A 25,546-nucleotide genomic window follows, 5' to 3' on the forward strand; every position below is an offset into this window, starting at 1 on the left:
AAACAGCGATAAAAAGAAATGAAAGATACTTTTAATAATTTTAAACGCACATAATTCATGTCGTCGGTTATTTTGATAAACAATGCATTTTTGGTTATAAAGCTGAAAAGATATAGTGATTTCTTTGTTAATACAGTAGTATTGTATTATGTTTAAATCTTTTTACCGTTCTGAAGTTGTGTTTATTTACTTAAACTTTACGTTTATGCGAAAGAAAAATATGAATAATACATTCTAAGTTCGTTTTATGATTACTTAAACTATACTTTTTAGGTCAAAGCTTATCTCTTGACCAATAAGTGGAGCTGTGGAAGTTTCCAATGCTATTATCTTTTCCTTTGTTTTTCATAGAAAGCATAATGATGGAGACAGAGAACAAGTATATTTGGTGTATTTGCTTTCTGATCAGTGGAGTGGAAGTCACATTTCCAATAAAAGAAAACTCACTATTACAAAATTTACTTACTTTTTAATGTTTCAGAAATTTGGTTGTCTATAATAATTCCAAATTGAGTAAAGCAACCCCTTCTATATTATAGCAAAAAGAAGAAAGAGAAAAAGAGTAACTCACATATATCCATATGAATGCATTTTAGAAATACAGTGGATATAAAATGCTATATAATGGGCATTTCGTTTTGAATTCAGGTTCAGTTTGGTTTATTTGATTTTGAAAAAAACTTCTACTAAAACCAATCGAAATTGGTTTGTGTTTGGTTTGGTTTAGTTTGGTTTCGTCTATTGCCGTTTTAGTTGAATTGATTTGCTTTTTTAATTTTGTTTTAATTCATTTAAGAAAATGTAATTTATAAATATAAAACAAATAATCATTAATCTTTCAATAATAAAGTTCACAATAAAAATGTAAAAAGTGAACCAAATTTTTAAATCATTATCTTCAAACATAATAATATAACTATCATAAATTGTTTTTGGTTTTGACAATAGCATTTATTGTAGTTCTATTAAACATCAAGATATATCCCATAAGTCCACCGTTAGTTGGAATCGCAGTACAACGAACCACTAAAAAGTAAGTAGTAGTAATTAGCCGTGGAAATAATAGTAGTTGTAATAGTAGTAGTTTTTAGTTTACAAAAAAATAATAATAATAGTAGTTGTAACTAATTTGCTATAGAAAAAAACTTGAATAGCTATGTGCCAAAAACATTTACCACCATGGTGTTTTTTTCTTCTTTTTGTTCGTCTACCTCTATGAATCTATGAGATGTTGAACATAGGAAATAAATCATGATTTAGTAGATGACGACGTCAAACAACAGTTACGCAGCATACGTGTTGTGAAAGAGTACATTATCTAATAACAAACTCAACAAGTCCAACTGTAATCAACAATAAATGTCATTTAACATGTTTCTAAGAATATTTCAACAAACTCGCATACAATTGGATGAGGTTCTAGAAGCTCTTCCTATCATTTTCACTTTCTTTTATGTTTTACAAATAATATGCAAAATAATAATTTGGAAAAAGCTATTTTATAAAGTTCCATGGATTAAAGTTTTACGACATAAAAATTGAAAACAAAGAAAATTCAATATTATTATGGCGAAAAATTCAAAATTCTTTAATGATAATATGTTTGATACCAATAAAAACCAAGTAGCAATAGAACAACAAAGCCGTCTTAGCTCAGTGGTAGAGCGCGTGACTTTTAATCCCGTGGCCGTGGGTTCGATCCCCACAGACGGCGTCCCTCTCTTTATTTTTCTCAATTTTTGTAACCATATGTAAATAGACTCAGCCAGTAAAATAAAAAAAAGATTTGTTTTCCTTTCTTTTTACTTTTGATCGTGTGCGATGACGACAGCAAGAATCTCATATACATACATGAAATTAACACAATGGCCAGGGGTAAAATAGTCAAAATTAGGTGCGTGATTTAGTTGACAAATTGCTTTCTCCACCTTCCTTCCTCCATCTCTCAAAAAGAAAACCAAACCCTCCATTATTATTATTTCTTCGTCTCTACATAAGAAGAAGGATCCAACAAAATGGTTCTCTGAGATTTCAATCAAAATCCATTCTCTCCGTCATGGCGCCGAGTAGACGGGATTTACAGCTTACTCCCCTCTCCGGAGACACTGCTGCGGAGATCGGTGCCATGGAGGAAGTTCGTCTCCTCGATTCCTATGACGACGACGACAACGACGATTCTCTGAGTAAGATCGAGGAAGGAAGCGGCGGTTCCGGTTTACGGAAGATTCAAGTGGGAATAACCGGTATGACTTGCGCCGCTTGTTCTAATTCCGTCGAAGGTGCTTTGATGAGCGTTAACGGCGTCTTCAAAGCCTCCGTCGCTTTATTACAGAACAGAGCCGATGTCCTCTTCGACCCTAACTTAGTCAAGGTTTTGTTTTTTTTTTTAAATATAATTTTTCTTTCCTTTTTTTAATTCTATTGTCTGAAAAATCCTTAAGCTGTGTTCTTGCTGGATTGAAGCTTTTTTTTTTTTTTTTAATAATTGTTTCCAAATTTAGATCTTGGATTAAAGATTTGATCTTTATAGGAAGAGGACATTAAAGAGGCTATAGAGGACGCTGGATTTGAAGCCGAGATTTTGGCTGAGCCTGTTACTTCTGGGACCAAGACGCAAGCTACTTTGGTGGGTCAGTTCACTATTGGAGGCATGACTTGTGCTGCTTGTGTTAACTCTGTTGAAGGTATTCTAAGAGATCTCCCTGGAGTGAAACGAGCTGTTGTGGCTTTAGCTACTTCGTTGGGAGAAGTTGAGTATGATCCTAACGTGATCAGTAAAGATGATATTGTGACTGCGATTGAAGATGCTGGCTTTGAGGGTTCTCTTGTGCAGAGTAATCAGCAGGATAAGCTCCTTTTGAGGGTTGATGGTGTGTTGAACGAGCTTGATGCTCAGGTTCTTGAAGGTATACTTACTAGATTGAATGGGGTTAGGCAGTTTCGTCTTGACAGGATAACGGGGGAGCTTGAGGTTGTGTTTGATCCTGAGGTTGTGAGTTCGAGATCTTTGGTTGATGGGATTGAAGGAGAAGGGTATGGGAAGTTCAAGTTGCGTGTCATGAGTCCTTACGAGAGGCTGACTTCTAAAGATACTGGAGAGGCCTCAAACATGTTTCGTCGTTTTATCTCAAGTCTTTCTCTCAGTGTGAGTAAACTTATCTGCTTCTCATCCTTTATGGAATGCACACACACTCATTTTGATTCTTTTGAATGCAGATTCCACTCTTCTTCATTCAAGTGATCTGCCCCCACATTGCTCTTTTTGACACCGTGCTGGTATGGAGATGTGGACCCTTCATGGTTGGTGATTGGTTGAAGTGGGCCTTGGTAAGTGTGATTCAGTTTGTTATTGGCAAGCGTTTCTATGTTGCTGCATGGAGAGCTCTTCGAAATGGTTCAACTAACATGGATGTGCTGGTCGCTCTGGGCACGTCTGCGTCTTACTTCTACTCTGTTGGGGCTCTTTTATATGGGGCAGTCACTGGGTTTTGGTCACCAACTTACTTTGATGCAAGTGCTATGTTGATAACATTTGTCTTGCTGGGTAAATATTTGGAATCTCTTGCAAAGGGGAAAACCTCAGATGCTATGAAGAAACTAGTACAACTTACTCCAGCAACAGCGATTCTAATCGAAGGCAAAGGTAGTTTATCATTGAATTTCTCCTTAACAACATCAACTATTCAGCCTTTTTTTGAGGCTCAGTTCTTTCGTTTTGTAGGAGAAAGAGAGATAGATGCATTACTGATCCATCCTGGTGATTCATTAAAAGTTCTACCTGGTGGGAAGATCCCTGCAGATGGTGTTGTGGTGTGGGGTTCAAGTTACGTCAACGAAAGTATGGTGACTGGTGAATCTGTTCCTGTATCTAAAGAGGTTGATTCACCAGTGATCGGTGGTACCATCAATATGCATGGTGTTCTTCACATCAAAGCTACAAAAGTGGGATCTGATGCAGTTCTGAGCCAGATTATTAGTTTGGTGGAGACAGCCCAAATGTCCAAAGCTCCTATCCAGAAATTTGCAGACTATGTAAGTAGACTATATAAACATGTCACAAATGTGATATAATCTTTAGCATGTGAATAAATGTATCCTCATTTTTTCAGGTTGCGAGTATATTTGTTCCGGTGGTGATCACTTTGGCATTGTTCACTTTAGTAGGCTGGTGAGATCTTGTTCCTTAGCTGATGGAAGACATGTGGGATTAGTTTATTCTCATTTGCTTGAATCAAATGATAAGTGTAGGTCAATTGGTGGAGCTGTTGGAGCTTACCCAGACGAATGGCTACCCCAAAACGGAACTCACTTTGTTTTCTCGCTTATGTTCTCAATATCCGTTGTGGTAATTGCTTGCCCTTGTGCACTCGGCTTGGCAACACCGACCGCTGTCATGGTGGCAACAGGAGTTGGAGCAACCAATGGTGTATTGATCAAAGGAGGTGATGCATTGGAGAAAGCTCACAAAGTGAAATATGTAATTTTCGACAAGACAGGCACCTTAACGCAAGGGAAAGCTACCGTGACAACCGCTAAAGTCTTCTCGGAGATGGACCGTGGAGAGTTCCTCACACTTGTTGCTTCCGCTGAGGTAAGCTGAATCCTCTTCCCTTAGCTTCTTACATTGTTAGTGAGGTAACTAAAGATATTCATAGCATCTTTCACTTTCCATAGGCTAGTAGTGAACACCCGTTGGCAAAAGCTATAGTTGAGTACGCTCGTCATTTCCACTTCTTTGATGAATCTGCCGAGGACGGCGACACAAGTAACAAAGTCTCTCAAAACGCTGGATGGTTACTGGACACATCAGACTTCTCTGCCCTTCCTGGGAAAGGCATTCAGTGCTTAGTAGACAACAAGCTGATTCTGGTTTGAGTTTAAAACTCCATAACATGTTTATATCAACTTCTTGCTTCTGGTCCTGTTCTCGCAACTGTAATAAAGTTTTTTTATCTTTCTCATTGATCAGGTGGGAAACCGTAAACTTATGTCAGAAAACTCCATAACCATCCCAGACCACGTCGAGAAGTTTGTTGAGGAGCTTGAAGAAAGCGCAAAGACAGGAGTCATTGTAGCCTATAGCGGCCAATTAGTAGGGGTGATGGGAGTAGCTGATCCGCTAAAGCGAGAAGCTGCTGTAGTCGTGGAAGGTCTCCTTAGAATGGGGGTTCGACCCATTATGGTTACAGGTGATAACTGGAGAACAGCAAGAGCAGTCGCCAAAGAGGTAAAAGAAATTCATTGTGTTTGGTTTGGTTTGGTTTGGTTATTCTGGTTAATTACATTACGGTTCGGTTCTGCACGAGTGCAGGTTGGTATCGAAGACGTGAGAGCGGAAGTAATGCCAGCAGGAAAAGCTGAAGTGATCCGTTCACTGCAAAAAGACGGAAGCACGGTGGCGATGGTTGGAGATGGAATCAATGACTCGCCGGCTCTAGCCGCTGCAGACGTGGGAATGGCCATTGGTGCAGGGACCGATGTAGCAATAGAAGCAGCTGATTACGTTCTGATGAGAAACAACTTAGAAGATGTTATTACAGCCATCGATCTCTCTCGCAAAACCTTAACACGAATCAGGTTGAACTACGTTTTCGCCATGGCTTACAACGTGGTGTCGATACCGATAGCAGCAGGAGTGTTCTTCCCGGTCCTGAGGGTGCAACTGCCGCCGTGGGCCGCAGGAGCGTGCATGGCACTCTCTTCGGTGAGTGTTGTTTGCTCGTCTTTGCTTCTTAGAAGATACAAGAAGCCGAGACTTACCACTATTTTGGAGATCACCAAGGAGTAAAAGTCTTTTTCTTTTTTTTTTTCTTTCTTAATTTGAGTGATTTACTTTTGTTTTGGTTTGTTGTTTGTAATCATGTAACGACGATAAAAATGGGTCTTGCGATGTTTCTCGGCCTTCGTTGTAAAAAATGGCGTCCTTTCTTGTGATCGATTGATGTACAATGGCAAATTAGTTAATTTTTATTTCTCCTACAAAACGGTTAAGTTTATCGGTCTTCGTTGTTAAAATTGGTTTATATAGCCAAATGTGGGTTTTAAGTGAAAAAAAAGTCTGAAGCTAAAAGATGATTTGGACAAAAACTTTTTCTTTTTGATAAACGATTTGGACAAAATTTTAACCAAAAATTCAGTATAAAAATCTTTCAATATATAATCATTTTGAAAAATCTTAATGTGAGACTTTTGATAGTTTTAGTAATCTATAATCATTTTGAAAAATCAATACAAATTTCTAAATTAAAATAACATGTATTTTATATGGTATATAGTTTAATTTACACAATATTATATATATATATATATATACATATATTTTAACCTGAAAATTTTATGATCATTTGTATCTTGTATAACAAAAAGTTAAACCACTGATTAAAAAAATTCAATTTGAGATTTTCTTTTATTTTTAGTAATTTATAGTCGTTTAAAAAATTTAAAAATATAACATGTATGGAAAAATATAAATTCTTTATGGAAGTCTTCTTGAGAAATCGTTTGAGTCAAATAGTAAATACAAGGTTTAGAAGTCTTCTAGTACATTTTATGTTAGAAAACTTTTCAAGAAGTCTTCTGAACCAAAAATATTTAACTTGATTGAAATTTTTATCTCGTTATATAAAGAAAATCCATACGTTCTCTCTTTTCATATAAAATGGCTGCAACAAAAAAATAATGTTTTCCACTATAAAACTACACAACCTCTCTTCAATCTCTTTGAATTTGAAAACACCAAGCTTTATATCAATTTTTCATATTTTTATCTCATGTTTTTTCGCAGTACTTTATCTTATTTTTGCATGTTTTTAATTTTATGGTTCATCTTCCACCCCTTTAAAGGTAGATCTATAAATTTTAGATATGTATTCTTGTGTTTTTATATGTTAGATGTAAAAAAAAACTATAGATTGAACCTAATATGATTGTTTTATTTATTATTTAAACAAAAAATATGTTTGAAATGTTTCTCTCTTTTGAAGCCATTTTAATGTTTTGAATATCCATGTTTTTCAGATCTGAATCGGACTTCATTAGTAGATTTCTCCAAAATTCTTCTTCACTTCTAGAGAAATGTTCTTGGGAAATCTTTTGTGACGAATAGTAAAAATAGGGTTTAGAAGATTCTTTGAACGTCTTCTAGTGCATTTTATGTTAGAAGACTTTCCAAGAAGTCTTCCGAACCGAAAATATTTAACCTAATAGAAATATTTTCAATATAAAGAAAATTTACTCATTCTCTATTTTTTTCTCAAATGGGTGCAACAAAAATATAATGTTTCATATTCGTTTTACTACTTTATCTTGTTTTACATGTTTTCTATTTCATGGTTTTTATCTTCTACTCCTTTAAAAGTATCTACAAATTTGGACATATTTCTGTGTTTTTATGTTTTTGTAATTGTTTTTTTTTCTTATTTAAGTTTAAAATTTTTATTTTTTGAAAATTTTCTTTGCATGAAATCATTTTAAACATTTTTAGATATGCAGTTTTTAAAGATATGAAGATCATATATCAGACTTCATATAAGACTTCTCGAAATACTTCACGAGCAGACTTCTCAAGTAGACTTCTCGGAAGACTTCACACAAATTAAACGAAATACTAAAATTTAAGCAGAAAACTCAAGTTCTCTTTTATGGTTATAAGACTCTTGTTCTGATAGTTTATATAGTATTGTAAATAATATATTCATTTTATCTCTAATATATTAAAACAATATTTTAATGCGTGTTTCATTTATTCATGTTCTTGTGATCATAAAGTATTGTCTTCACTGTAAATCTTTTGTTAAGATTATGGTTGTGAAAAATTAAAAAAGAGCCTTATAATAATACAAGAGTTGACACAAGTTCAACATAACAATAAGTTCATAACTCAATAATATAAGTTTCAAAACATAACAAACATAAAAATATGTTTGTAACACAATGATATAAGTTCCAAAACATAACAACCATAAAATAAGTTCATAACACTAAATATGTATAGATATATGACTTCGAAGTTACTTAAATCTCATGAAAACTAAAAAGTATATCTTATGATCTAAGAATACACATTACACCACATGACTTGATATTCTTGAAATTACTTAATATTTTTTAAAGTTTAAAAATATATCTTGTAGTTATTTAACACTCTTGAAAATACAATTTTTCCAAAAAAACTAACGGAGAAAATATTTTTGAAAAAATTCTTCTCTCAGTAGGTAGAAACATTAATAAACATGAATGTTTGTAGCCTCATAATTATAAACCAATTAAGTTATGAATTTCATTCATGAACCCTAATTTTGACTAATACAATTGAAATAACAATAGAATTTTAAAATTCATTTTAAATTATAAGAAACGTAAGTTTATTTAAAATATAACACAGAAAGAAGTCTTCTTTTGCAGTTGGAAATTTACGAAGAAAAAATCTTTCTTTGTAAATCTGTGAAGGAAGAGTCTTTCTTTTTAAATATTAACTTACATTTTTCTGAATTTTTTTTCGAAAATACAAGAGAAAATTTGTATAGAAGTCTTCTCTAATAATCAAGTTAATTTTTCAATTGACCAAAATTTTCAGATATTTGACTTTTTCAAAGAAGATTTTCGTAGAAGTCTTCTTACGAACACATGAAGTCTTCAAAATGTCGCAAGAAGTCTTCATAGGTTAGTTTTGCACTTGACCATGTTTAACTTTTTGAGAGAAGATTTTTATAGAACTCTTACAAGAATCCATGAATAAAACAAAAGAAGACCGCCAAAAGACTTCTTAAGAAGTCTTCTAATTAATATTAAATGTTCAATTCTTTATGGTCAATTGCAATATTAATATATGCAGACTTCTTGCGACACATTGAAGATTTCATGTGACGGTATTAAGACTTCTATAGAAGTCTTTCCCGAAAAAATTTATACAGCAGTTTTTTTGAAAAGTTAAAAATCTATAAAACTTCATTCAGTTGGGAAACTAATATGCTGATTAAAAAAACTTCTACTTTTTTTGGTTATAAAGAAAAGTTAGAAGACTTTCTACAAAAACACACAAAATAGTCAATTACAAAACTAACATACCATGACCAGAAAAGTTATAATATATTTTGATCGCATCAACCATCATCATGAATAAACCAACGTGATCTAACACATAAAACAATTTTATTCAATCATGAATTTATAATAGTTGATCAATGATAATATACTATTACATTCATCTGATATGTTATTCTCAATTTATAAATTAAATTAATTTGATATATAAAGATATATCATTGTGTCTTCAAGCAACCATCATAAGCATTGGTCGACTTTCCACACGCATTACTGCATTCAATTACTGGCTTATTTCCATTGACCGTAGTAAATAATCTCATCTTGTCGTGATGTTCCATGAATATCCTTAAATTTCACGTTGCTAATCGCCACTGTTAATGATTCCTATTAAGTAAAAAATAAAATAAAAACTAAATTCCACTTAAAGGTTTTACATTTTACAGAGAGAAAAGAATTTACATCTACGTCGATTTGTCCCTTGCCTATATAGTGTTGAATGATTATAATTGGATTTTTGGTTTCAGTGAGCGTGATATCTTTGAAAACTATATTCCTTACATATCCTTTTCCATTCTAAACATTAAATTAAATACAAATAAGTAAAACAAATCCTATCATTATTATAACACTTCATTTAATTATTATATGGACAAATATAATTAAAATTATCCATCTGTTGTACAAAAAAAAGGAGAAATATATAATTAAAGATTTATTATCGGTCATGTCTTAATTCTCGCTCCATTGTTCATCTTATTGAAAGTGCAGTTGGTCACTTGGACGTTCTCAACTATAGATTCTTCTCCATCTTTTCCTAAACTTCCCACACTATATATAATCATTAACGTAAAGATTATATATAGATGACAAATAATGATTTAAAATATAAAGATTTGATAACATACAAATGTTAATAAAATTATATGAGTAGGAAGCCTTAATTAATAATTCTCCATATTAAAATATACTATATATCTATGTCAATATCATTTAAATTTAATTATATAACATATAAAATAAATTAAATGATTATTTTTATTTATTTAGCAATAAACATTATTCAAAAATAAACAAGAGGGATTATTTTGATTTATGTGATTACTCCAATTTTATTATATACATAATATAGTTACTTCCTTCTTAATTATTCAATATATTTATAATTTTATAATATGTAATGAACACAAAATAAATAATAATATGTAAAAGTAATTTGTATATATAATATTCATTATGCGTCTTCATCCCTTGCAAGGCGCGTATCTTCACATAGTCATGATATTATTAGATAACCTATCTTGTTGTATTGATAGTCCAGGGTGGGAATCATAAGTCCATGATGCCATATTTATTTTATTTTGGAGATATCTATTTTATTTTAAAAGTTAAAAATTAATTTTTTATACCAACAAAAGGCAAAAATCATCATTTTATTTTGCATATAAGTTCCCATTATATGTGAAAATTTAAGAATAAAAAGTGTTTATGAAATATAATCTTGATATAAATATGTAAATAAATATAAAGAATTTTAGTTTTAAGTTTAATATATTATTAATTGTCTTTTTTTCTTTTCTTCACTGTCATATTTATTGCTTATTTTATTTAAAATTAAGAAAATATTTTATGAATTTTTTAAATTTATTTAAATAAAAAAAACCTAAGTTTTGTTGACCAAAACCATTTTAATCCCATCATTAGTCACCTATACAATCATATGGAAGTAAACCTCCGGAGAATGAATGTGTGTTTCATTCTAAAAATATTACTCATGGTCATGTTTGCGAGTTATTTACACTTGTCTTTCGATTTTAGTTTCCTTTTTCTTCATCTGGTTTTATAATTTTCTACACACCAAAAATTAGAATGCTTGATCGTATCAACCATCATCATGAATAAACCAACATGATCTAACACATAAAACATTTTATTCAATCATGAATACATAATAGTTGATAAATGATAATATAATATTACATTCATCTGATAAATTATTCCCAATTTATAAATACAATTATTTGATATAAAAAGATATACTATTGTGTCTTCAAGCAACCATCATAAGCATTGGTCGAATTTCCATATGCGTTACTGCATTCAACTATTGGCTTATTTCCATCCACCGTAGTAATATTAATTCTATCTAGAACAATATCTTTACAATATGTGACTTCGCTGCAATCTATCTTTATAATCTCATCTTGTCCTGACGTTCCATGAAAATCCGTGAATGTCACGTTGCTAATCGCCACTGCTGATGATTCCTTTTAAGAAGATATACAAAAAATATAAATAATAAATAGAAATAACCTAAAGTCTGCTTAGAAGCTTTATACTTTACTGAATGAAAGAAAATAATTTACCTCTACGTCAATACGTCCCTTGTCTATATACTGTTGATCGATTATAATTGGATTTTTGGTTTCAGTGAGCGTGATATCCATGAAAACTATATTCCTTGCATATCCTTTTCCATTCTAAACAATAAAATTAAATACAAATAAGTAAAACAAATCTTATCATTATTATAACAATTCATTTAATTCTTATATAAACAAATATAGTTAAAGATTTATTACCGGCCATGTCTTAATTCTCGCTCCATTGTTCGTCTCATTGAAAGTGCAGTTGGTCACTTGGACGTTCTCAACTATAGATTCTTCTCCATCTTTTCCTAAGCTTCCCACACTATATATAATCATTAACATAAAGAAAATATTTTGTTATAAAAATTAAAAATTAGTATCTATTTGATGGCATTAACAAAATCACATACAAGTTGAAAAAAGAAACTAATCAAGGATATACCTTATTCCATGTCCAGGACCACATTGCATCCTTGTGATGTTGATATTTATACTTCCACTGTTTAAAGCTACACAATCATCTCCTGCAATGTTTTAACATAATGAAATACAAAGAACCATATTATACCATTTGAAATTGGAAATTTAGTGATTCCAAAAGGAGAGATATCTAACTACGTACCAGTTCCAACGATAGTGTCATATATTTCTACATCAGTTGATGTTGAAATATCAATTCCATCGGTGTTAGGACTATCACCAGGCGCAATAAGTTTTATTTGCGTAATTTTCACTTGTGTGCAATTGTGGATTGAGATATGGTTTCTCGGGCTATCGAGTGAGGCTATTCCATTTATTTCAAGATTATTGCATCCTTCAAAATACAATTGCTACAATAAAAAGAGAACCTTTCGATATGAGATTTTAGTAGCAGAATTTAAAGTCAATTTAATAGAGAACAACTATATGTACTCACAGTAGGGCGTTTAGAAGCTGGCATATTGGCCTGGATTGAATGAATATGAGAAAAAAAAACATTAGACCCACATTTTCTGATTATAAATACAGCTAAACATTTTTTTTCTTTTAATATATAAAAAATATTTCACCTCCCAGAAAGATGAACCACGTCCATTGATTGTTCCTGAACCAAGGACCGTTAGACCGATGATTTTATTAAAACTGACCCATTCGTATGACTTAAAGTCTGACCATGCTGCTTTGTTAATAGGGGCGACAATCTTTCCTTCCAACTGTAAATTTGATCACAAATACATTCCCAATGAACACATAATATTTTGAATAAATAAGTTTTCAAATGGATCTTAAAATTATAAGTCTTTCAGTATTACCTGAACTTGTACAGATGGAGAGTTACAAGGACCTTGAAACACTAGAGGTTGTAGTAAAAATGTATTATCTGAAGGAATAAGGAGGGTTTTATTACTCCCACCACTACTGCACATAGCTTTCCATGCTTCTACAAACGCCTTTTTCCAGAAAAAAAAACAAATTTATACGAATTAGTGGATAAATAACTAAATATTTGTAAAACACTTATGATCTACTTGTAGGAACAAGTAACATAGAAATTAAATAGTAAATATATGGCTTGGTTATTATGTTTTTTGGTTTGACTACAAAAAGTTTTTATACAAGAAAACTGTTATAGAGAAACATGGTGCCAATCATGCTGGGGAATCATGGCACATCCATTTAATGAATAGAATTGCGATTCGGAAATTTTTTGTTTGGCTTTTAACTACAAATTATTTCATATCTTAATTTTTAACTTTATAATTATAATATTATTTCTGGATAATAACACAATATATATAAGAATTATCATTTTTAAAGAATGTTTTTATTTTTGACAATTTTATTGTATTAGTTCATAACCAATTATCTAATATAACATATAAATTAATATTATTAATACAAATTTCGTTTTTAATTATAAAAATTCATTAAAGGTCAACAACATTAACTAGTTTAACAATTTTAAGATGACAGGTTAACTACAAAAAATCACTTCACAAATAATAAGTATAGATTTCAAAATTGTTCATACTGCAAGAAAATATATCATTATTTCAGTTTCATCATTTTGTTTTGTAAAATATACATGATTCTAAACTTCATAAGCTTCTCTTGATACAGCTCAAAATGATGAGTTGTGTTATAATTTTTTTTTTTTTAAATAGAATATACTATAATGGAAAAATCGAGATAATACCTCTGAATCATCGGTAGTACCATCTCCCTTAGCACCAAATTTAAGAACATCATAGACTTGGCCATTTAAAAATCCAAAATTGACTGCCGTCACCACGAACACAACACGTACTATGATTTCCTAGAACATCCAAAAACAAGGTCAGATGGAAATAAAAATATTAAATAAAAGAGAAACTATATATATTTGACATCATATGTACCATTATGTGAGGATGATAAGATGATTTCATTATCAAAAGAAAAAAATGTTGATATCAGATGATTGATTGTAAGTTATTGTGTCTATGTATGTGTTGTTTATGACATATTTATATACTTACAAATCATAGATGTAGTTCTGAAAATCGCATATAGGGGATGTACTTAATCCAATTAGATGATTATTCTTAGAAGTAAATCTTTTCAAAAATTTAAGAAATATATTCCTTCAAAATAATCAAGAATATAAGTTGCAAGCTAGATAAAAATACATAAACAGAAAAAATAAAATGCATAGAAAAATTCAAAAGTAGAATTATATTGGATGTATATTACAATCAGAATGCATTAACCTAATGATATTTTACAATCATTATTTATATGAAACTTAATGGAGACTGACATCGAAAATATACACATTTATATTTTAATAATTTTTACACTTTAATATATAGATTATTATTTAAGATAAAAGAAAAAAATTGAAATTATATGATAGCCCATTTTATTCTTATACTGACTTTACTTTCTAGAAAAAATTTTGAAAGATAATATTAAAAATTATCTTTTTGATTTTTAGTAATAAAAGCAAAGATTTATTATTCATAAGAAAATATGGGATAACTCAGAAATGATCTTGACCATAACGAATAAAAATTTAATCCACTGAAGAGTAAAGAAGGATAAATGTTTTTTTATACTGGTCAAAAAGTTAATTACATCATTATATTATTTTAATTTTTATATTTTATGAAGATCAACTACTTGTAAATATGCGATATTGACGAATAAATTCACGAACCACGATTTCATGATGTAATTTTCTTTGTAACACTCAGATCGATGGACGGTTTTGCATGTATAACATTTTTGATGAACATGATTTCTTCATAGCACACAAAAATTACAAACGGTTTTACCTATAAAACTCTAAAACTTTCGATATGTTTTGTATCCTACAATATTTTAAAATTTTGCATTTTCTGGAAATCGAACCCCAAACATATCATAAAAACATTTAAAATTTGATCACTAGGTTACACTACTTCGGAAAGAAAATGTATTTTGAAGAAAATAATCTGGCCAGACGGGATCACCGGATATGACATAAGATATATTCTGATTCTCAATCTATTAAAACATTACTATTGTTAGATAATGAAGACAGTACCTTATAATATCAATTAATGTGAAAAAATTACAAATTGGTAAAGAGCAAGATTAACTAGTGCTACCAAATTACACTTACAAAACTTACCTCTCTAAGAATACAAAAACTTGGAATCAGCCATATCACACTTTTCTTAACAACCCCACCAAAATGAGACATTGTGTATGAAATCTCTCTAGCATGTGTTCACAATACAATCTTCTCCAAAGAAATGTCTTACATTATTTGAGATCATCCACAACTCTAAGAAAGAATGGCTCCACAGAAGGGGCATCTACTACGATCTTTCTCTGCCCGATGATAATGCACGATGTATTTAAAATGCCAGAAGCATTAAGTTTCAAACCTGAATATTTATGTGCAATAAAATTGCAGAGATCGTTATATGTGCTAAATCAATATGAAAGTATATGCTATAGTCGTCTCAGTGAGCATTTGTCAAAATAAAGATACTTAAATTTCCATATATGCCCTTGTGTTCCCATAAAGAAAACAACATTAGGATTTGTGATAATCGCGATATACGTTGATAATCGCGGTAGACGTCGACAATCTTAACATTATTGAAACTTAAAGAGAAATATAAAAGACATCAGATTATTTAAACTGAGCATTCACGATGAAAGATCTCAGGCATACACAATATTTTCTATGTTTACAAATCGAGCATTCTCAAAAAGTATATTTTTTACATCACTCTACATACACCAAAAGAAAACTGAAACATTTTAATATGGATAAAGAAACTTCTCTTAGCAACATGATGGTCGTTAGATCACTTATATCGAAAATGATATTTTTCGACCATCTAAAGAAAACAAAAAATATTTGGTTACCTATTTTGAAACAGACTTGTATGCCTTTTTTTGCAGTTTCTTTTTCTTTTCTATTCCAAAATGTCATTCGAGCAGTTTGTTGTAAAAAAATAAAAAAAAATATTTAAATTTCGCGAGTGACATTTGGAATAGGAAAGAAAAAGAGAACAACACGACTCCAAATTCGAAAATGGCCCAATAATCTAAATTTGGCCTCTGGATCTAAAAATGTTAAAAGGCTTACCAGAACTAAATAATAACAATACCAGCTCGCAATTAAATTACATTTATGATCGAAGTAAGAATAAACTTTCCAATTTGGTTTCCCTTAAACCCCCTTGGCGCCGATAACTAGGGCTTTTCATCTTCTCTCCGGCCACACTTCAGCGAGCCTCGGAGACGGTCATCAGATTCGTATGAAACCATGTATTTGGTTTCTCGGACGTTGACAAGAGCTCTCTGCTCCTCACTTCACCACTCGAGAGCTGCCAAACTCCCTACTCGAAAACGGGCGATCTCTCACCAAATCCGCTTATACACAGCCATCCGCGCGGCGGAATCATCGGAGGATGTTACGGCGGAGAAAGAGTTGGCTCGGCCGACGGTGATTGAGTACAAACCGGAAATAGCGAAACAGGTTAACCTAACCGGGTTCGTGGATCAACCGGTTCAATTTAAGTGTTACTCCGACGGAAAGTCCTGGGCTGGGACGGTTATCTCTCAACGCTCCGGTTTAAAATCATCTGATTTCTGGTATTTTATTTATTATTTTTTTTTTTTTGTGAGTGTTGATGAATCGAAGTTGAGATTTTTATTTTATTTATTTGCAGGATTCCGATTATATTCGAAGGTGAATTAGCTAAAATAGCAGCTCACCATGTAAAGAAAGATGATCGGATTCATATCTCCGGGAAGCTCTTTATAGATTCACCTCCTGCCAATGTCACCTATCCTCAATCCAATGTCCAGGTGAATTTTCAAAAGAAAAAACAAGAACTTGAGTCTAGATTCTTTAGTCTCCTTTGTCATCCCTTTTATATGTATAGTTGCTTGGTTTCATAATAATAACGTATGAAGGTTGTTTCTTTATAACAGATTATGGTTCAGAATCTCAACTTCGTAGAGGGTGCGATCCCACCACCCCAAGTAGAAGAAATGAGCTTCCCACCATCTGTTATAGAACAACTCAGCACCAAGAAACAGACTTGTATGCCTTTTGTTCTTTTTATGATGTTGTTTTATGTTCAGTACCTGTTTTCTTAAACTTATTAAAGTGGTGGTGGGTCCTGAACAAGTCAAGCTTTTCGATACAATGTTCGAGTTAACAGGTTTGATTATATTGTGTTTTTTTTGTTTTCAGCAAGAACAATGAAGGTTCAAGTCATGGTTGAAGAAAGCTCTGATGATTTGAAGCATCTACTTGAAAATCCTAAAGAGTTGTTGGATTTGGTAAACGCAACTGAGGCAGAAGAAATCAGCATCCCATTGCCTGAAATAGAAGAACTCAGCACCAAGAAGCAGCCTGGTATGTCTTTATGACGTTTTGTTATACTTAACGTTACTTCTTTGTTACTTTCAACTTGTAGATAGATACTGATCGACTCTCTTGTGAGCTACGTTTGTTTTTTCTTATACATTGTTTTTTATTGTATGTTCAACTAACAGTTTGATTCTTTTTTTTCAGCAAGATCTAAGAAGGTTATAGTCTTGGATGAAGGGACCTCTAATCCTTGGAATCATCTACTTGAAAATCCTAAAGAGTGGTTGGACTATCGTGGGAGTAAAGCCAGCGGATTGGTAAACACACTTGATTTGGATTCATTTCTGCCTCAGTCATGATATTCGATAAGATCTTTTCGTTTATTGATATTCTTCTGTGCAGGTGAAACCTAAACATCCTGACTTTAAGGGCAAGGTTGGTGGTGGTCTTTCTCTGTGGCTTAACGATGCTCCGGATTGGGTTTTACAAAAACTCAATGAGCTTGAGTTTGATGTTTTTCTCCCTAAAGGAAAATTGAAACAACTTAAAGGTAAGTTTCCAAAATGGAAACTAGTAGTCAGGTATGTGGCATTTTGTTACGATCTCGTTCTCCTCAAACGATCTGTCCTGCAATGTAGGTGAGGAATTTTGGAAGGACTTGGTTCAGAACCCCGATAAATGGTATGACAACAGATCAAGAAAGGTAACATATATGAAGACACTAGTCTCTGCACATATCCCCCTCATGTTTATTTTTCAGACCTTTCCCGGTAACGTTTTTAAAACTACGTGTAGACAAACATGAAAGCCCCTGACTTCAAGCATAAAGAGAGTGGTGAGGCACTGTGGATGACTGACTCTCCTACTTGGGTATTGTCAAAATTGCCGCCTCTAAAGAAGAATCAAGAACAACCTCTCATGCCTAATACTATCTCAACGCCAACATCCAAACAAGTTAAAAGTAAACTTCTCCTTTTTATCAAGTCTTAGGCAGCTATGTAACATGTTGTTACTGTCTCGTTTTACTATAACGACATTGTCTTGAGATGCAGGAGAGGAATCTTGGAAGGACTTGGTTCAGAACCCTGATAAATGGTATGACAACAGATCAAGAAAGGTAACATATTTGAAGACACTAGTCTCTAATGTTCATTTTGACATTCCCCAATAATGTTTTTGAACCAAGCGTAGACAAATGCTAAAGCCCCTGACTTTAAGCATAAAGAGAGTGGTGAAGCACTGTGGATGACCGACTCTCCTACTTGGGTACTGTCAAAGTTACCACCTCTAAAGACGAATCAAGAACAACCTCTAATGGCCAATACAGTCTCCCAGCCAACATTGAAAAAACAGAAAAGTAAGTTCTCATTTAACCAAGTCTTAGGCAGCAGCTATTTGGCGCTTACTTACTGTCTCAGTTTTGTAAAATAAGCTGTCTTAATATATGTAGGAGAGGAGCTTTGGAAGGACTTGGTTCAGAATCCAGACAAATGGTGGGACAACAGATTAAAAAGGGTAATAAATAATAAGCTTTGTTGCTCGTGGCATCTTAGAAACCTTGAAGATCTCGTCTCTTCCCATTTCGCTTCTTTGTGTTCATTTTCTACTCTCATTAACATTTTGGAAACTACGTGTAGACAAACGCGAAAGCTCCTGATTTCAAGCATAAGGAGAATGGTGAAGCTCTGTGGTTGGACAATTCTCCAACTTGGGTATTGTCAAAGTTACCACCACTAAATGAAGAAATACCAGACCGGACCTAAGTTCGTTTTGCATCCTTATTGAAACATACCCCCATGTTGATTTTGGTGACCCACGATGTAAAAAGGGTGTTTGACTTTTATTTCTACATATTTAAATATGAACATCATGATTTGGGCTCATTTTTTCTTAGTTTTTTAATGAATTATTCAGTAACAAAAAAAAAATTGATTAATTCCATTTTTTGAAACAAATAATGTGGACAACAAAAACTAGAGATTAATGTAAGGGTCGCTCAATAAATAAATCGAGTTAGCATTTCAAGTTCAGAAAATTGATATTTTGATAATTTATGATTTACATAAAATAGGAGAAACCCAACAATGTAGCTTTTTGGTAGAGAATCGGCGCCAGAGACGACGAAAACTTAAGTATATTTTTTACCATGCAAGCTAATACTTAAGTATATTTTTTACTACTGTGGACCCGCCCATATGAGATTAATCTCGCAAACTCCAAAGGAACCCAACGGCTACTTTTTTGAAAATGGGCTAAACCCAACGGCTACTTCTCCGTTTGTAACGGCTCTCTGCTTTCAAAATTTCATTATATAATCTGAGGGAGAGTGAGAGAACTTTTCTTCACATCAAAGTAGCTACATAACATTGCTCTGGTCTCTCCCCGAGCCCGATGAAATTTAGATCTTTTCCTCTCCTTGCCAGAACCATGGATTCTTCGGCGACGGCTGATGAAGTAAACGGCGAGTCCGATGAGTTTTTAGCTCTTTCCCTCGAGCGGTGAGCCGGTGAGGTAACATTCTCCACTCTTCTTTTTTTTTTTTAACAGAATTTATAAACCATGAATTTTAAAATAGTATACAAACTGTTTTTTTTTTTGTGTCAAAGATCTTTGTTTGCAAAATTTTAAAGGTTTTTAGGGGAATTTATTGATTACTTTTGATTGAGAATGGAAAAAACTTATGTGTAATTTGTGAAAAAAAAATAGAACATGTCTCCGGTCCGTATAAGATAGAACATTGTTAGAGATGGTTATGTTTCATTTGTCTTGACGCTTAAGATCACTTGGTTAGTCTTTATCAAATCTTGTAATAAATTGTTTCCCCTTGCGTATTTTCACATTATAAGTTTTTGGGGAAAATTCTATATTACTTTATTGATAATGAGGAAAAACTTATGTGTAATTTGTGAAAACAAATAGAACAGTCATCCTGTCAATCCCTCATTGATCGTTAGAGATTGATATGTTTTATTTGCGACACTTATGATCACTTAGTTATTTTTCTAATCGATCTTGAAATAAAAGAGTTATCCCTCTCGTATTTTCCACAATGTCTCATTTGCTTTCTTGTTTTCTATCTTTAAATACATACCTTCTTACTTTTTTGTTTTTTTGTTTCTTTGATGATTCTTTTGCTTGTTTTTGAATTTCTTGTTGTGTTTCTCTGCTTTGATAATTGGTGGAGGAGATGAGAAGTCTGCGAGTGGGAAAGATGCAACAGAGAGAGATACATGCAGCGATCATCTTCCACGGACATTCCGATATGCCAGACAGTGTGTGATCCGAAAAGATGTGTACGTTGTGTGAAGATAAGAACTTGATGAGCAAGTCTTAGCAATATTCAAATGCTAACCAAAGAAGAACTCAGGTTAAAGTAAGGTTTACTTGGGGTTGAGTTAGCAGACTTTGGACCACAAAGAGAAGGCTTACTATTGGTGTATAGGTCTGAGCACAAAGCAGGACCGTTTGTCTCTATGCGTTTGGCCTTATCACAATTGTAAGGGAGAAGTCACTTGTAACCTCTTGTAATCCCTTTGTTCTAGTGGATTCCGAGCATAGTCTCGGCGAGATGTAGCGACCCTCGTTAATGGGCGTGAACTCGTTAAATGTCTGTGTGTTCTCCTTCTCTTCTCTCTCACACTCTCTTATCCAAAGTCCTCTCTCTCTGTTTCATTCATCTCAACATAAATCTGTTCTGTATCTTTAAGTTAACACAAACATCACTGTGAACTTATTTCTTATGTAAAGTCTTTTGTCTGTTGAAGGAAAATCCTAACAGTTTGTTTGTGTCTCGGAATATCAGTCTCACTCATCTCGAGTATTGCTATATTCTATCTTGTGTCTTCTTAGTCTGTTGTGTTTCATCAGTTTATATGTAAATCCCCTTCGTTCCCAAACTTGTAAACTCTGTTTCTCAAATTGCCTTTGTTTAGATTTTGCTCTTGAGTTTCTTGAAAGATGAAATAAATTTTTTAAAGTAAGTTATATCTTGTTTAGTTTATCTTTGCTTCGAATCAATCAAAGTCAACTTGTACATGAAGTTCTGATCAGGCTTTGTTGTTCTTGCATCTTCACCTCTCTATGCATTTTTTTTCATATACTCGATAACAGACTCTGATAATGGATTCATTACCTCACTACTTACTTACACCTGAGAACTTGTTGGATGAAAATGGTTCACTGGTTTAGTACCCACGGCTCTATGAAGAGTCTTGAGACAAAAATTTGAATCTAGACAAGGTTAAAACCCACAGCTTTATGAAGTTTCTTTGTGAATCTAAAACAAGATGTATTGACTCGATACTCACAGCTTAAAAGAGGTCTTCGCACAAAGACTAAGGGTCAGTATTTGGACTTGTTGGGATTGAATGGAGAATACAATCAACGACTTATCAGAGAAGTCAGTCTTTCGGCAAAGACTATGTATCTAGGCGAAAGAAGATATCTATGGATCAGACGACCAACAAGTCAACAACTTACAATTAATCATTTAGACAGAGAAAGACTATGAATGGATAAAACAACTTACATCAACTCATTGCCTGTGAAATCGTATGCATTCCCTCACACTACCTGCAGCTGAGACAAAGTCTTTAGACTAAAACACAACTTGTTAGAAAAATCCTTACCACAATGACTTTGAATTGAGACAGGCTCAGGCTCTTTACTTTTACTGCTACCCATTTCTTATGTAAAGTCTTGAGACAAAGACAAAGACTGTGAATACCCACGCTGATGAAATGTATATATAGTACACACGGTACTATGAATATCCTACCAGTTCCAAATCAGTAGCTCTCGTGCTTGGGGCCACATGTAACCCCAGTCCAGTTGCAGAGGACGACAACTCTTTTTTCTACAGAGGCCTGAGACTTCAACTGGAGCAAAACTTGCACTACTTTTCACGTATGTACGTTTCATGTAAAAGAAAGGGACGAACTAATTGCAAAATGCCTCTTTGCCTTGTGATGAACGATGATAATGTAACTTCAAAAATGAAAATACAAGTAGTCAACTGTATAAAAGGACAAAAACCCATGTCACTAGTCTTTAGACTCTTTACTGTCTTTAATACGTACATCATCTGCTTGTAAAGAGACAAAACAGAAGCTGAGACCTAACTAAGTTCAAAATGCCGAGTAATGCTCGACGGCTACAGAAAAACAGCTGCTAGCTGGGTTGTGAACATGAACTTATTTTACTCAGGTTCCCCAAAATCATCACTAGCGGTTGGTTATACCCGTGTAGCCTAAGACCAGCCTGCAGATACCACTGTAGGTAATTGTACAAAACAGAACTTCTCATTGATGGCCAACTCTAACCAGAAAGATTCATGCTCGGCTGCCAATTTCACTTATTTCTTCATTTCTCTCCTCAGATAGATCTTAATCAATGTGGAATCTGAAACAAAGGGAACCATCGAATAAACATATATACATAACAATAATTGAGACAAGGACAATTTTGCTTTATGGAGTTTTAAGACAAGAAATCTGTGTAAACGCTTATGTTCAAGAACTTACTTTGCCGGTTTCAATTGGGTCTTTAGGATTATTGTTGTTGCTCCAATCACCTGCTACATTTCTTTGATTCTGTCCTTGTCCAGAAAACCCTGCGGATCCATGTGTATTAGTATTACCATAGCTTCCTCCACTTTGCAGATTGTAATTCCCTTCCCCCTTTTGGTTATAGTGCACCGGAATCCCTTGGTTGAAGTTTGCAGATGTCCCTTGACCGGAACTGCTTGGTGTTCCTTGGTGTGGAGGCACCGATGCTCCTTGGCTGTGACTATAACTCGCTTGATATGAAGGCATTTTTGCAAATCCTTGCCATTGTCCATGATTTGGTGTGCCTTGGCCTTGATTATAACTCCCCTGATACAAAAGCATTCCACATCCTGGACATTGCCATTGTCCAGGGAATGGAGCTCCTTGACCTTGATTGTAACTCAACTGATATTGGGGGATTTGATTTCCAAACTGTGGAGGACCATAGTTTACACCATTAGGTGGACTGTAATTCCACTGACCTCCTTGGTTGTAATTTTGATGTGGCCCTTGGAGAAAGTTACAATGTGGTGGCCCTTGGTTGTAGTTCACAAACGCCCATTGACCATTATTTCCTGGTGTTCCATGGTTATAGTTTACTTGGTATGGAGGCACCGGAGCTCCTTGACCTTGGCTGTAACCAATCTGATATGAATGACCTCCTTGAACTTGCCCTGGCATTGGAGTTCCCTGGCCTTGGTTGTAACTCCCTTGATATGGAGACAATAACTGACCTTGCCCGTGTCCAAATCCTGGACTTCCTGCTCCTTGTGAAGGACCAGAGTTTCCACCACTCTGCGGAGTGTTATTCCCTCTGCCCATTTGGTTGTAATTTTCATGTGTCCCTTGGATAAAGTTTCCTTGTGGTGGCCCTTGGTTGTAGTTCGCCACTGCTCCTTGACCGTAACTGCTTGGTGATCCTTGATATGGAGGCGCCTGAGCTCCCTGTCCTTGGCTATAACCCATATGATAGGAGGGTGCTTGACTTCCCTGACCTTGCCCTGACATTGGTGTTCCCTGGCCTTGGTTATAACTCCTTTGAGATGAAGGCGTTTGACTTTCTTGATCTTGCACTTTTCCTACGAACGGAGTTCCTTGGCCTTGATTGAAACTCCCTTGAAACGAAGGTATCTGATTACCTTGAACCTGCCTTTGTCCTAAGGTGGGATTTCCTTGATCTCGATTGAAACTCCATTGAAATGAAGGCCCTTGTCTTGAGGTCGGCACTTCACCTCGACCTTTCCATTGTCTTGGGGTCGGTCGCCATTGTATTGGAGTCAAAGTTCCTTGGTTTTGTTTGAAACTCCTCTGCTCTGGAGGCATTCGACTTCCTTGATCTTGCTTGAAAAATCTCTGCTCTGGAGGCGTTTGACTCCCTTGACCTATCACTTGTCCTGAGGTTAGCTCCTGATCTAGCTGCTTTTGAGCTTCCTGAGATTTATCTTCTTCCGACGCATTCTCCTTCTCTAAAGAATCAAATCCTTCTTTAGTGGGGACAGGAACTGGACCAGGTGTAATCACACCATCCTCGTATTTGTCTCCTGAAAATTGAAAACACAGAGCTTAATAATTACAAACCAATACTCCACAACGTTACAGACTCTAGAAACCAAACAACTCACCTCCATACACCTTGTTCTCAACGTCAACATAAGAATCAGGAATAATATACTGAACCCCAGGCAAATCTGTTTCATAAAAAACACCAATCAATATCAAAGATCAAATCCAGTCCATTCTAATGCTTCTCTCCTAATCATTACCTCTAAACTTCTCAACTTCTCCTATAGACATAGTCGCTTGAAAGCCTTGGTAACTAGTTGTGCAAATTGCATATATCTTCTTCTTAGCTTCTTCCAAGCTGAACAAAACACACACACACAAAGCAATCAACTTTTAACAAACATCTTACAAAAAAAAACTGAAACTTTCTTGTGATCAGGGAGATTCGAACCTTAGACCAAGCCCTTTAGCGCAGGTCTGCTCGAAGATGGAGATCATTTCTTCTCTAGACGGAGGATTCTCCTTTGGGAAGTCCATTGTGATTAGCCAATGGTTGAAGTCGCATCCTTCGTTATCTGGCGTGAACGAGTCTTCTCCGGTGTAAGGATCGTACTGATACTGTGTCGTCGAGAGCAATCTCGCCGGAGATTGAGTAAGCTCCGTTGGTTGTTGCTTCACCGCCAGGGTTTGCCGTAACAGAGACGATACGTGAGGGAAATGGGAGGCGCGAGTTGGAGTGAAGGATCGTTGGAAAGAGGAAGGTAAGGCGAGGAGAACTCGCCGGAGACGGTGGGAGAGCATGGCGGCCATTGATGCCGGAGACTTTCCTCTACACAGTGATGGGTTTAGGGCTTTCGTGTGGTTTTTATTATTTGTTATTTAGTCTAAGACCCTTACATTTTCCAGGTATTATGAACTATGACCCAACATTTCATAATTATCAATTTAACCACAATTATTGGGCCTAGAGCTACACAGTAACAGTCACAAGCACTTGTATCATGAGATGAGAGGGATATATAAGGATAATAATAAACTCACGCAATGATGAGCCCAAGAGTGGTTTTTGCTGATCTCATATGAATCCTGTCCTACCACGCTTTTCCTCAACGTCTTTAGACATCTGATTAGTTGTTGTGTCCTGGTTCAAGTTACCAGCTTTGTCATCTTCTTGATCTTGCTACATTTCTTGTTTAGCCAAGGCATATTGTAGTGTTTCCACTTGGCCTTTCTTCTAAGGAAGT

General features: G+C 34.2%; 4 protein-coding genes and 1 non-coding gene across 9 annotated transcripts; 3 read left to right on the forward strand and 2 right to left on the reverse strand.

Annotated features, from left to right (window-relative positions):
• The first annotated feature begins 1,642 nt into the window (after window positions 1–1,642).
• On the forward strand, window positions 1,643–1,714 carry TRNAK-UUU. Its single transcript has one exon. It is a non-coding gene; the product is annotated as a tRNA-Lys (tRNA).
• A 224-nt stretch (window positions 1,715–1,938) lies between these two features.
• LOC106386361 (copper-transporting ATPase RAN1-like) lies at window positions 1,939–5,979 on the forward strand. 2 transcript variants are annotated; one of them, NM_001316133.1, is given in 9 exon segments: window positions 2,057–2,371; window positions 2,531–3,145; window positions 3,217–3,643; window positions 3,722–4,032; window positions 4,110–4,168; window positions 4,249–4,591; window positions 4,675–4,869; window positions 4,970–5,227; window positions 5,312–5,934. In NM_001316133.1, coding segments are annotated over 9 exon segments (3,000 nt in total). In that variant the 3' UTR covers window positions 5,789–5,934.
• A 3,401-nt stretch (window positions 5,980–9,380) lies between these two features.
• On the reverse strand, window positions 9,381–15,446 carry LOC106386864 (probable polygalacturonase At3g15720). 2 transcript variants are annotated; one of them, XM_013826678.3, is made up of 10 exons: window positions 13,790–15,446; window positions 13,588–13,707; window positions 12,704–12,841; window positions 12,461–12,604; window positions 12,328–12,357; window positions 12,034–12,241; window positions 11,854–11,935; window positions 11,625–11,733; window positions 11,409–11,522; window positions 9,381–11,309 (listed from the first exon to the last, which is right to left on the reverse strand). In XM_013826678.3, the coding sequence occupies exons 1-10, from the start codon at window positions 13,817–13,819 to the stop codon at window positions 11,082–11,084; spliced, it is 1,203 nt and encodes a 400-aa protein (XP_013682132.2). In that variant the 5' UTR covers window positions 13,820–15,446; the 3' UTR covers window positions 9,381–11,081. The 2 variants fall into 2 exon arrangements, with proteins under 2 accessions (XP_013682132.2, XP_048637395.1); XM_048781438.1 differs by lacking the exons at window positions 12,328–12,357; window positions 13,588–13,707; window positions 13,790–15,446 and having other exon boundaries at window positions 12,704–12,942.
• Window positions 15,447–16,049: 603 nt separating this feature from the next.
• LOC106386359 (protein OSB3, chloroplastic/mitochondrial) lies at window positions 16,050–21,237 on the forward strand. 2 transcript variants are annotated; one of them, XM_013826212.3, is made up of 12 exons: window positions 16,052–16,526; window positions 16,604–16,742; window positions 16,869–16,980; window positions 17,134–17,298; window positions 17,458–17,570; window positions 17,656–17,803; window positions 17,892–17,956; window positions 18,049–18,214; window positions 18,306–18,370; window positions 18,445–18,610; window positions 18,704–18,768; window positions 18,891–21,237. In XM_013826212.3, exons 1-12 carry the CDS (start codon window positions 16,198–16,200, stop codon window positions 19,014–19,016), a joined length of 1,659 nt encoding a protein of 552 aa, XP_013681666.1. In that variant the 5' UTR covers window positions 16,052–16,197; the 3' UTR covers window positions 19,017–21,237. The 2 variants fall into 2 exon arrangements, with proteins under 2 accessions (XP_013681667.1, XP_013681666.1); XM_013826213.3 differs by lacking the exons at window positions 18,049–18,214; window positions 18,306–18,370 and having other exon boundaries at window positions 16,050–16,526.
• A 955-nt stretch (window positions 21,238–22,192) lies between these two features.
• On the reverse strand, window positions 22,193–25,154 carry LOC106386356 (multiple organellar RNA editing factor 4, mitochondrial). Of its 2 annotated transcripts, XM_013826208.3 has the most exons (5): window positions 24,754–25,154; window positions 24,563–24,660; window positions 24,422–24,487; window positions 22,776–24,340; window positions 22,193–22,653 (listed from the first exon to the last, which is right to left on the reverse strand). In XM_013826208.3, the coding sequence occupies exons 1-5, from the start codon at window positions 25,110–25,112 to the stop codon at window positions 22,642–22,644; spliced, it is 2,100 nt and encodes a 699-aa protein (XP_013681662.1). In that variant the 5' UTR covers window positions 25,113–25,154; the 3' UTR covers window positions 22,193–22,641. The 2 variants fall into 2 exon arrangements, with proteins under 2 accessions (XP_013681662.1, XP_013681663.1); XM_013826209.2 differs by lacking the exon at window positions 22,193–22,653 and having other exon boundaries at window positions 22,764–24,340.
• Window positions 25,155–25,546: the final 392 nt, after the last annotated feature.

The sequence above is a fragment of the Brassica napus genome, chromosome A6 (assembly GCF_020379485.1).
Source record: "Brassica napus cultivar Da-Ae chromosome A6, Da-Ae, whole genome shotgun sequence".
Lineage (NCBI taxonomy): Eukaryota > Viridiplantae > Streptophyta > Magnoliopsida > Brassicales > Brassicaceae > Brassica > Brassica napus.

Coding starts and splice junctions, on each gene's coding strand:
- LOC106386864 (XM_013826678.3), bottom strand. CDS start 13,819: ATGAAATCATCTTATCATCCTCACATAATG. Junction 12,605..12,703: donor CTCCATCTGTACAAGTTCAG/GTAATACTGAAA, acceptor TCAAATTTACAG/TTGGAAGGAAAGATTGTCGC. Junction 12,242..12,327: donor CAGCTTCTAAACGCCCTACT/GTGAGTACATAT, acceptor TTTTTATTGTAG/CAATTGTATTTTGAAGGATG.
- LOC106386356 (XM_013826208.3), bottom strand. CDS start 25,112: ATGGCCGCCATGCTCTCCCACCGTCTCCGGCGAGTTCTCCTCGCCTTA. Junction 24,661..24,753: donor GCTAAAGGGCTTGGTCTAAG/GTTCGAATCTCC, acceptor TGTTTTGTTCAG/CTTGGAAGAAGCTAAGAAGA. Junction 24,341..24,421: donor TGAGAACAAGGTGTATGGAG/GTGAGTTGTTTG, acceptor TTCAATTTTCAG/GAGACAAATACGAGGATGGT.
- LOC106386361 (XM_022720447.2), top strand. CDS start 2,057: ATGGCGCCGAGTAGACGGGATTTACAGCTTACTCCCCTCTCCGGAGAC. Junction 2,372..2,530: donor TCGACCCTAACTTAGTCAAG/GTTTTGTTTTTT, acceptor TGATCTTTATAG/GAAGAGGACATTAAAGAGGC. Junction 4,870..4,969: donor TAGACAACAAGCTGATTCTG/GTTTGAGTTTAA, acceptor CTCATTGATCAG/GTGGGAAACCGTAAACTTAT.
- LOC106386359 (XM_013826212.3), top strand. CDS start 16,198: ATGTATTTGGTTTCTCGGACGTTGACAAGAGCTCTCTGCTCCTCACTT. Junction 17,804..17,891: donor AAAATTGAAACAACTTAAAG/GTAAGTTTCCAA, acceptor CCTGCAATGTAG/GTGAGGAATTTTGGAAGGAC. Junction 18,769..18,890: donor GGGACAACAGATTAAAAAGG/GTAATAAATAAT, acceptor AACTACGTGTAG/ACAAACGCGAAAGCTCCTGA.